Genomic DNA, 11,930 nt, shown 5'->3' with positions numbered 1-11,930 from the left:
CCCAGGACGAGTCGGCTGCTAAGCAGGGCAGGCAGCGGCATCTGGCAGGCCAGAAAAATGTCCTCGGCGAGCCGCATGTGGCCCACGGGCCGTAGTTTGAGGATACCTGCTTCATAGACCCTACCGTAACTCCCTTTTAAAAAATCTCAAACCCTTTCAGTAGGTAGTTTTCCATAAGCACACCCTAAATGATGGCAGGTGGGAACAATGCAGATATCTAAGTATTTTCCAGCCAAGGTTAAGGATTTCCAATGCCCTTTCCTTGTGGAATAAAATGTTTTTGGCCAAACTTCCGCAAGACAGAATGTAAGTGGCACAAGGGAATGGAGGATGGATTGCATGGCCAAATCATCTGAGAAACATTGCATGTGACCTTCTACTCTTAGAGCCAAAAAATGCACCTTGGCATATTAAAGACTCGGGTAAGTCCTGCAGTAGTTTATGACATCCCACTAAACAAACTGAGAAACTTCTGATCCAGGTCAATCCAAGCCTTTTGTTATTACACCTTTACAGGCCTTGGGCTGTGTTAGGCAGAATCACTTGGACATTAGCAAAGGGGACCCCTGAATCTGGGCAGTGCATCAGCTTTAGCCTGACGCATTCTGTTTTTTCTCGGGAGATTTTCTGCAGCTTGAGTCCCTGGGAGAGCAGAGCAGGGCTGGCTGGCTCTCTGAAAAGGAAAGCATAACTAGGAAGTGGCTCTCACTCTCAGAGGTAAACTGTTAGGTAACTTCTCTCTGATAAGAAATGAGTCAATGGCTCAAAATCCAGGAGTCAGATGTGATTTCCGGAAAGATCTGTAACTTCTCTGAGCCTCATGGTTCTTAGAACTTCCTTCAGAGGGATTGTATAAAGAACAGAATGAGGTTTATATATAAAAAAACACCTGGCCCATAGTCAGTGGGGAAAAAAAGTTGACTCAAAGCGTCACCCAGGAGGTGAGTCACCCTGCAGGTGAAAGAACAGAAAAACTGAAAACCACAGGAATTCATGTTAAACTGGAAGACAACTTCCAGGACAGCAAAGCAAGGCACTCTGCGGACCTGCCCCCAGTGAAACAACTATTATTGGTAAAAATTATCAAACAACCATTTAAACTCTCTGAAAATTGTCCTAATAGCATAGAGCAATGAAGAAACATTCATTCAAAAAAAATATAGTACATCTTAGTAAGAATAGCAAAAGTCCTTTAGCTTTTAAAGGGGCTATAAAGCACATTAGCCACAACCTACTCCCTATTCCAGCCATGGGCAAACTACGGCCCACTGGCCGGATCTGGCCCGTTCGGCTGTTCTATCCGGCCCGCGGAGCCGAAAGAGCAGAGGGTTCTCTTGCTCTCCCCTCCACTCCTTTACTTTGAATTTATATTAGTTCACACAAACACTCCATCCATGCTTTTGTTCCGGCCCTCCGGTCCAGTTTAAGAACCCATTGTGGCCCTCGAGTCAAAAAGTTTGCCCACCCCTGCTTCCCTCCCCTTGCTCGGTGTGACAGAAGTTCTAAAGGCGCAGGGGCCAAAAAGGTGGGGTTCTCTCTTCTCCCAGTTCACTGTGGAGAACTACAATACCTGGGGCACAGGTATCTGCTACCCGAGAAGGAGCAGAGGGGAAGAGAGATGGTTGACTGGCAAATAGTCTGATTTTTATTAAAGAACGCTGACCAAAAATGATGGTCAAGCAATCAACTGTGGCCAAATATATTGACTTTTCTTTTGCCCTTTGTTTAATTTACTCTTCAGCTTTGTTGAGATATAACTGACATACAACACTGTGTGTAAGTTCAAGCTGTATAACATGTTGATTAAATGCACTTATTTATTGCAAAATGACTCCCACTGTAGCATTAACTAACACCTCACCTCCATCACATCACATAATTACAATCATGGGTTTTTTTGTGGTGAGAACATAATATTCACCCTCTTAAGTAAGTGACTTTCAAGTATATAATAACACAGCACTGACTATAACCACTGCACTACATTAGATCCCCAAAACTTATTCCCTTACAACTGGAAGTCTGTGCCCTTTGACTGATATCTTCCCATTTTCCCTAATCCCAAGTCCTTGGTAACCACCATTCTACTCTCAGTAATGATCTTTTTCTTTTTAATAAAACAGAGAAAGCTTATTTCTTTATATTACAATCTTCGATAAATTACAACATTAATTTCATAGGTGTTAATTACAATGTAGATTTCAGTATATTTTAAGCCTTTTTGTTGGTCAATCAAAATACAATTCCATTTTAGTTCCAGTTGTCAGTACACCTGTCATTGCTGACAAAGATCATTCCTTCTATTCTGTCAGTATCAAAGGTGAATGGGAAAGAACATAGGTAATGAGGTGTTTATAGCCCCAAACTATTCGCACTTACTTTTCCAATATTCACAATGGCTGAAGGAGAACATGTATTGGCAATTCTCATTTAAGTTGGTGTGTGAGTCTCTGTATTCATTTCTGTGGTTGGCATATGTGTTCTTTTGGAAAAGTAGTTACCTTAATAAAACAAAATCTCCAGAAAGGAGTTCTGGAAGGTCAAGTTGTATTTTCTGTATATATTTGTACTTCAATGAATGGAAGATATATTGTAAATTGTCTGAATTTTTATCCAAATAACAATTTACCATTATTATTTCATTACTTCATTTTGCTACAGGAAATTAGACTAGCATTAGCATATTCAGTTCAACAAATGCACTATATCATTTTACAATTAGAGAAAATATTATTTAAAATCAAGTGAGTGTTCCTACTTTGTTAAATTAAGCAATCACCCTACACTTCCGCCAAGAATTCTCCCCACACTGGGAGCAGTTTACAATTCCCAACCTGCTGACTGGGAGTTCTCATGCCTCAGTGTAGTTGTCTTGAATTTATAGGTTTTTCTCATTCTGTCTTTTAATAGGGAATTGTGATTCTCCACACCTGTTTTAACAGGTCAAACAGGTTTTTATATTGAGCAATTTAAACCTCAATCTAAATTGTTTTCCAGCTAGTATTTGAGGTTCTTTCTTTGGCAAACTACTAAAATATTTACATTGGGGGTTTTATTAGCTTTTCACTCTAACTCATAGCAATTTCCCAATCCTGGAAGGTCCCTGATTACTGGAAGGAAATGTACTTATTTCAAGCTTTAGCTTTTTTTCTCATAATGAGGAAGAGCAAGGTGAAAGGTCTGAGAATCAATGAAGAAACTGTTGGGTGGCAGTGGGCAAAGGCTGAGACAAGTAACCCCCAAAACTCATGACTTGCATACAAAACACCAAACAGACAAAAACAGGAAGTCTGTGGGAAGATAGTTTATTTTTTAAATTGGAAAAGAAGAGGGAAGACTTGATATGAAGAAAAGCTAAGTGTTAGCAATAGAGCTTGGGTGACCAACACTGGCTTTCCCTTCTTATGTCCGTGTTTTCCTTTTTAAAGTGGGCTTTTGGAACTAGGGGTTCTTTTGTCACATTTTGTTTGCATTTGACTCCTTCCACCTTTTTTTTTTTTACTCCAAATGAACTTGAAAGACTGCCGGTTTCTTATCTGGCATGTAAGGAGCTTAGAAGTCTCCATTCCAACTGAACAATGAGCAAACTGGGGAAAAAAAATCAGCAATCTTCATTGATCTGTCAGAGAAGTAAGGTCACAGGGCAAACTGGTACCCCTCAAACTGGAGAGACAGAAGGGCAGGCAGATATAGGGAATCACAACTTACCTGATAGAAACTACCAAGCAAAAATCTCCTTGGGAACCAGGGCCGGGTTGGGAAAACCTGAACTGTAATGAGTTGCTAGAGGCTCAGTGTCGAGAAGCCTGAGAGAGGAAAACTCCAAGGCATCAGGGGAGGGAGCCCATACTTTCATGAGTTTTACCTTCAGGAGCTGTAACAGGTACACACAGGGTTCCAGCAGGAGGAGGGAAAAACAATCATTCCGATATGTACCTCAGGGCACCAAGGCCTGGCCTCAGGAGAGACTATTTTACCAGAGCCTCCTGTACTTGAAGAAAGGCATTAAACCGCAGAGGGAAGGTAGGGGAGGGTGGGGGTTGAGGGGGAGATCAACCAAAGGACTTGTATGCATGCATATAAGCCTAACCAATGGACACAGACACCAGGGGGTGAGGGCATGAGGGGGGGAATAGGGAGGGTAATGGGGGAATAAGGACACATATGTAACACTGTAATCAATAAAGAAATTAAAAAAAAAAAAAAGAAAGAAAGGCAAATACCCAACTTCAGCCACCTCGAGCCGTCCTGTTCCACCCAAGAGTAGGGGAGAAGCCAAGCAGCACGGGTGAATTCACAGTCTAGAAACACAGGCTCACCAACAGACGGAGACCTAACACAGAACTGTAGAAGCTTGCTACCACCCCCACCCCCTTCACACACACACGCATATACATTACTGTTATGTAACCAAAGGCCTTTTTCCCGGTACATTAACAGAAAATTATAAGGCATACAGAAAAAGCAACAAACACAGTTTGAAGAAACTAAACAAACATCAGAAGCAACTCAAATATGCCAGGGATGTTGGAATTACCAGAGCAGGAATGCATAAAAACGATAATTAATATGTTAATGGCTCTATTGGAAAAAGTAGACAAGATACAAAAACAGATGGATAATATAAGCAGAGAGACAGAAATTCTAATGAAGGATCAAAAAAGAAATGCTAGAGATAAAAAACAACAACACTGTAACAGAAATGAAGACTATGCTTGATGACCTCATTAGTGGACCAGACATAGCTGAGGAAAGAAATCTGAGCTTGAGGATATGATAATAGAAACCTCCAAAACTGAAAAGCAAAGAGAAAAAAGACAACAAATACCACTAACTATCCAAAAACTGTGGGACATCCACAAGAAAGTGTAAGAGACCTGTAATGGAAATACCCAGGAGAAGAAAGAGAGGGAAAAAACACAAAAATATTTGAAGCAATAGTGACTGAGAATTTTCCCAAAATAATGTCAGACACCAAACCAGGAAGCTCAGAGAACACTAAGCAGGATAAATGCAAACAACAACAAAAACAAAACTATACTTAGGTATATCATATTCAAACTGCAAAAAATCAAATAAAATGGGGGTTGGGGGGGTGGGGGGTGGGGAGGGATGAAGAAATAAGCCAAAGGAGGAAAATCACCTTACCTACTGAGGAAGAAAAATAAGAATTACATCTAACTAATCTTCAAAAACCATGTAGGCAATTAGAATGGAGTGAAATATTTAGAGTGCTAGAAGGAAAAAACACCCCACCAACCTAGAACTTAGTACCTTGTGAAAATTATCCTTCAAAAGTGAAGGAGAAATAAAGATAGTCTCAGGCAAATAGATATTGAGGGAATTGGTTGCCAGAAGATCTACCTAGCAAGAAATGTTAAAAGAAGGTCTTCTGAGAGAAGGAAAATGATATAGGTTGGAAAGCTCTATTTAAAGAAAGGAAGAGCATCAGAGAATTAATACATAAAAGTAAATTAAAACTTTTTTTTTTTTACTTATTTAATCGAATAGGTTACAGCTCATTCAAGAAATAATAGCTGCCGAAACCGGTTTGGCTCAGTGGATAGAGCGTCAGCCTGCGGACTGAAGGGTCCCAGGTTCGATTCCGGTCAGGGGCATGTACCTTGGTTGCGGGCACTTCCCCAGTGGGGGGTGTGCAGGAGGCAGCTGATCGATGTTTCTCTCTCATCGATGTTTCTAGCTCTCTATCCTTCTCCCTTCCTCTCTGTAAAAAATCAATAAAATATATATATTAAAAAAAAAGAAAGAAATAATAGCAACAATGTATTTGATTGTATATATATATGCATCCTTATATATGCTTATGTATGTATAAATAAAATGAATGACATCAATGATACAAGAGAAAGGAGGGAAGAATTAGGAATATTTTGTTATTATAAGGTACTTATTACGTTGTTGTTATAAGGTAGAGCCATACAGTATTGTAGTGTTATTTAAAGGGAGTTGGATTAGTTGTAAATGTATACTGAAAACTCTAGAGCAACGACTAAAAAACTTTAAAAAGTAAAAAAAAAAAAAAGTATATAATTGATATGCTAAAAAGAGAAAATAGAATCATAAAAAAATTAAAGCCACACAAAAATGTGGCAGTCAAAATAGCAACAAAAAGAAAACAGTAACAAATATGATAGATTTTGTATTAATCAAACTATATCAATAATTATTTTAGCCCTGACCAGTTTGGCTCAGTGGATGGAGCGTCGGCCTGCGGACTGAAAGGTCCCAGGTTCGATTCCGGTCAAGGGCATGTACCTTGGTTGTGGGCACATCCCTGGTGGGAGGTGTGCAGGAGGCAGCTGATCGATGTTTCTCTCTCATCGATGTTTCTAACTCTCTATCCCTCACCCTTCCTCTCTGTAAAAAATCAATAAAATATATTTAAAAAAAAAATAATAATTATTTTAAATGTCAATGATCGAAACACAATTAAAAGACAGATTGTCAGAATGGATCAAAGACCAAGATCCAACTATATATTGTCTATAAGAAACCCATTTTAGATATAAAAACACATAAATATTAAAAGTAAAAGTAGGGAGAATTTCCAAAATGGTGGCAGAGTAAGTAAATGCTACACTGACACTCTCCCAGGACCAAATTGGAAATACAGTTACAATACAGAAAAATCACCCTGAAAAATCAACTAAAGAGAGCTGGAGAGAACCCTGATAACCAAGGATGGAAAGTGGAGACCACATAGAGACTGGTAGGAAGTGTGGAGGTGAGAAAGGGCTGGCCAGGCTCCCGCAGACAGCAGCTGAAGTTCTGAAAGGACTTTCAAAGAAGTTCCTCAGCTGCAGGGGGTTCCCACTGAGACCTCTGGGGTCTAATCCCCAAGCTGGGCTCCCAAGTCCAGAGCACCAGAATAGGTGCCCAAATAATATTGGGGAGAGGCAGATCTCTGGAGGCTTTGAGTTTTGCCTGATCTCCTTCTGGGCCTGGAGCTAGGAAAAGCAGACCCTGGTGCACATCGTGGTCCTTTCCAAAGGCACCCAGCCCCAGCAGAGGGAGCCACCAGCTGTGCAGTGCTGACAGCTCCCAACAGGTACCCAGGGCCAGTCACAAACAGCGTCTGACATTGTCCGGCACTAGAGATTGGGAGTCTTAGCAGATCTACCTAACACACACACACAAACAGGCAGCCAAAATAGGGAGACAAAGAAACACACTCCAAATGAAAGAACAAGAGAATTATCCAGAAGAAGAGATAAATGAAATGGAGATAAGAAATTTATCAGAAGCTATATCTAAAGGAAGTTTCATGGTTTGTGTCCCATGATCCTTAGAGACTGAAGAGATCAATGAGACACAATCAATGAACATTCTGAAAACAAACTAAGTTTCACACAAATATGTGAATTTTATTGACAAATGATATATTCTTACAGTAAAAAATAGAATGCAGTCTTTAGTTTGGAGTTGGAAGGTAGTGTGTCCTTGATAGGAGTAGTCAGATTTTGTGGTACTATTTTCTTCAGAGCTGCACCTAAGAGGAAACCTGTATGCTGTCCGGAAATTATCCAGGTGTGTGCAACATCTGTGTGAGCCCTGATGCTTCTCTCCACACCTTCAAGGTAATATATAGCTCCTGGTCAACATCATCCCCTACCCCCACCCCAGGTTTTACATAATATATCATAAAAATAGCTAGTGCTATTAAAAGTCAAAATTTCAAATATAATTTTTATACAAATATAATTCATAATATAATCATTCTTAAAATATAGCCGTTTACATATGAGTTGGAAACATTATTAAAATAAATACTATTTCCTAGAGAAAATTTCTTTAGTATCACAAAATTATAAAACAGAAGCATATAGAACTAATTCATGATTGATTCTTCTTTAGTATGTCTCCCACTATCTCTCCCACTCATTATATACAGTATGATGTGCATACAGTAGTCTGAAAACACATGACATCATCCCATGTATACCCATATATTCAGATTTCTGGTACATATATCTGCAGCCCCCATGGCTTAGCTGCCTGTGTTTTTCTGCACCAATTTACATTAAAACCTTTTTCCAGCCATCCTTCAGTTCAGAGGTCTTACGAGCTTGTTACTTTCTGGAAGCTGTGGAAAGGCATGTCAACTTCCACATGAAGAGAGCTATCCTGTCCCCTACATAGGACTGTAACAGCCTTTTTCCAGGTAAGGGATGTATTCTTATTATCTGAATTGTTTGAATTTTTGGTAAAAGAATGGCACTGACCCTGATTTAAAGGATTCCAGAAGTTCTCTCTCCTAACTGATACCTAGGTATTGCACAGTGCATATGTTGACAGGCTGTCTTTTGACTCTCACAATATTCTAATACTCGCTTGGAAATGGGACAGTCTGAATACTGATCAGAGGTGTTTTTAAATATCTTGGAGATATTAGAGAAAAAGGAATATAAGCCACTAAAGTTTTAAGTTAATCATCTCTCTAAATAGTATGATTATAGTTCTCCAATAATACAAATAAACAAATTTCACTAAACAATAAGTGGAACAATTAAGCTGGCTGACATTTACAGCCACCTTTCCAATGACTACCAAAAGAAAAAGGTTTTCAGGAAAATCTGGCTTGCAAACTTAAGTGGTAAATCTTCAAGGATTTGAAGTACCTGTCACACGATTTGACCATTGCCAGGAAGCCACTTATCCAGACCTAAGTTAACGTCCTTAATTCCTCTTACTAAAAAGTCTCCTTTTTAAAAATAGCATTATTCATCCTTGTTTTCTAAGGCATAAACTATTTTCTCCTACAAGTCCACATGTGAGTGTTCCATGCAAACATTGGTACTAATTTCTAGAGCCTGGTTTCTTGCACCTCTTCTTCGGTCTCCTCCTGCAGAGCAGTGATTTTGGATCGAGACTTGTGCTTGCTGGAGTTCCGGTGGGGTAGGAGCTTCAGGCGGTCCGAGGGGCTCATGGCCTGCTGGAAGAGGCTCTTCTCGCTCAGCAGTCTTTGGATGGAATCGTACTGCCGCACTTGGTTCTCCTCTATGACCTGGGGAAGTGGCTGTTAGTGAGATACTGGACAGAAGGCAGGGCGGACCAGAGCAAGCACAGAAACTGGCACAGGCTCAGAGGGAGATAAAAGCCAAATGGGAAACAGTGTCCAGAAGCTGGCAGTCTGACCTGTCAGGGAGAGATCTCATTTCACCGCCAAGTCCTTCACCCTCTTGCTTTATGGAGCTTCTCCATCTGTGAAACTACCTGTAACTTTCTATTTAGCAGCTGGAAGATTTTTTTTTTTTTAATTAGGATTGTACTGAGCAATTACCTCTTCAGAGAGCTTTAGAGGAATTAAGGGTGCTTTCAAAACCAGAATGATTTTTGTTAGATCCCTTTTATAGTACCTTAAAAATGAGTGAGAATCCACAGCATTGTAGTTGAACCTCATCAACAGTGGATTTGAAGGTTAAAAATTCCAAATTGGTCAGAATGTGCCTGAGTTTAATATGCCTGCTTCACATGTTCAAGTTGAGCAAACCCAAGGTCAGAGAATAGAAAGGCTTTATCCAGCCTCATGAGCCTGGCCATGGCAGGGCAAGAGGTTGTGAGTCAGCCCCTAATTTGTTACCTGGAGCTTAGTAATAATAAATGGTAATAACAATCCTTCATTAAGGAAAGCATTTACCTCCAGGAACCTCAAAAGTCTTAATAGAATAATGTGGTACACCATCCTGAGAACTTCCTTGTGACTAAACCTAAGGGAATTTGTAAACATCACTTGAAAGAATCTGTGACAGTTTTGAAAGCACAATGAGAAGGTGATTGGGAGAGACACTCACCTGAGTTCTAAATAATGACTTAAAAAATGAAATGAGCCTTTCAACTATCATATTGAAACTATACACGAGATGCAAGAGAATCCAGGCCTGTCCAGGACCCTACCTACCCAAGGAAGATTTAGTTATTAAAAGCATCAGGACTCAAGTCTTTCTTCTGACTTATTCCCCAAATAAAGGACTCAAAAGTGTAGATGTTCCAGTTTATTGATGTCACTTAGTAATATGCTGCTCTTTTAGACTTACTACATTCCAACCTTACCTCATAACTCAGATCAAAGTGGGAAACTTGTGCAGCTCTTTTGAGTCAAGCTAAATGGCTGTATGACACATGTTTTAAGGTTGAACTTGTACATTACTGCGATTTGCAGAAACTATCACTTAAGAGATTGTTATCAAGAATTAAAGGAGAAATGAGATCGTAAGTAATTTATAAACACTCACCAAAAATCGTTGACATTCCAACATTGCTTCTATCCTGTGTTCACAGAGGATCACTGTGCAATTAGCAAATGCTTGTTTTAGAGTTCTTCGAATGATTTGATATGTTCTAGAAAAAAAAGAAATTACCACACATAACATCACAGAACACCAATAATCTGCCTTTATCCTTGATGACATACCTATTGTCCTATCAATTGAGTCCTTTAAATTATCTTTCCTTAAATAATTTTAACATAATTGTGATAGAGTCAGCCACAATCAGCTTTGCAACCAAAGGGTAGATTTTAAGTTTCCATCAATAAATAGGACAAATATCTTGAAGAAAATTTCACAAAAGTACTTTTTTTTTCATTATGTAGAATCACTAGTAGTTCTTTTGTGCTACCATATAAATGGAGTAGAAAGAAAAATCATAAGAATCAGAATCTGCCTGTGTAACTAAATATTTCATGTGTTGACAAGGGGGAGAATTTGTATAAAATTCCAAAATCACACTCAGAAGAGAGCTCAAGGCTCTTATACCAGGAAATAAGCACTTGTACTCATATCCAATGGTGACTTTCCCACTCGGCAATGGGAATTTGTGTCAATATACAGTAGGTCTCAAGGATTCTGCTCCTGCTGTATTACTAAATAGCAGGAATTCTGAAACTCACATTGGATCCAGATGAGCACTGGGTTCATCCAGCAGCAAGATCTTCGCCTTACTGAGAACAGACCTGGCCAAACACATCAACTGCTTGTGGCCATGGCTTAGGACAAAACCCCCATCCAAAAGGATAAAATCAAGCTTCCCAGGAAATTGCTCTATCACAGATCTGAGTCCAACCTGTAGGAAAGAAGGAGGGAAAACACTGTGCTTAGAAAGGACAGTTCAGATACCACAAGGTTAAAAACACTCATAGGAGTTCTCAAAGTTTGAATTTCATATCAGGCCCTGCCACTCCTGCTATTTGGGCTGGATTAAACAAAAGTCTAATCTGTATAATCTTGACAGCTCTAAAGGATCAATCTAGGACTTGTTTCATTTCTGTACTTCATCATTCAGGACATTTTCAATGAATGCCTATTATATGCCAGGTAATCCAATAGGGATTGAAGAAACGATCAAGGGTACATGGCCCCTGCAAGGATCAGGGTTTATAAAGACTTACACAAACAATTACAACACAATGGAAAACATGCTGGAGAATGGAGTTGTTTAGAATATCATGACAGGTTCTTTTACACTCCCTTCCATTCTCTACTCTGTCATAATGGAGCATGAAAAGTGGCATAAAAGATTCAACAGAGAGCTTTTTACAACTACATATGGCCACTTGCTACTCATCTCTTCAATACATAAAAACTGATCTTGAGAAATTGATGAAACTATGGAATAAAAAACCCCCAAAAAACCCACGAAGTCAAAACTAGGAGATTTTAAGGTTACATATTGAGGTGGAATATGAGAGTTGTGTTGGGTTCAATGGCTTGGTTTTATAAGGTAGATAGAAAAAAATAGGTTGAAAATGTCAAAAGATACAGAAACACATTCTTTCAAAATAAGACAAAAATGAAGTCTTGGTTCTTATCACTTATTCAGATCAATGTGCATTAATGTTTATTTTTTTTGCCTAATATTGCTGAATGTTTGAGGACTAAAAGATGTGCAGATGATTGTCTCCTGGGAGGTCT

At 39.3% G+C, this 11,930-nt stretch overlaps 1 protein-coding gene across 1 annotated transcript in view; it reads right to left on the bottom strand.

Moving 5' to 3' along the window:
- Nucleotides 1–8,824: 8,824 nt before the first annotated feature.
- The window catches only part of CFTR (CF transmembrane conductance regulator), a gene marked incomplete at both ends in the record, with an annotated part of 212,507 nt that continues 209,401 nt past the window's right edge, over nucleotides 8,825–11,930 (bottom strand). Inside the window, 3 exons of the mRNA XM_080664132.1 lie at nucleotides 8,825–9,025; nucleotides 10,254–10,359; nucleotides 10,910–11,082. Coding sequence (XP_080520258.1) covers nucleotides 8,825–9,025; nucleotides 10,254–10,359; nucleotides 10,910–11,082 — 480 coding nt within the window. The remainder of the gene's footprint in view (nucleotides 9,026–10,253; nucleotides 10,360–10,909; nucleotides 11,083–11,930) is intronic.

Source organism: Plecotus auritus, assembly GCF_963455305.1.
Source record: "Plecotus auritus genome assembly, chromosome: 4".
In the NCBI taxonomy this organism is placed as follows: Eukaryota; Metazoa; Chordata; class Mammalia; order Chiroptera; family Vespertilionidae; genus Plecotus; species Plecotus auritus.
The sequence above is the reverse complement of the archived record's forward strand: the minus strand, read 5'-3'. Positions and strand labels throughout refer to the sequence as shown.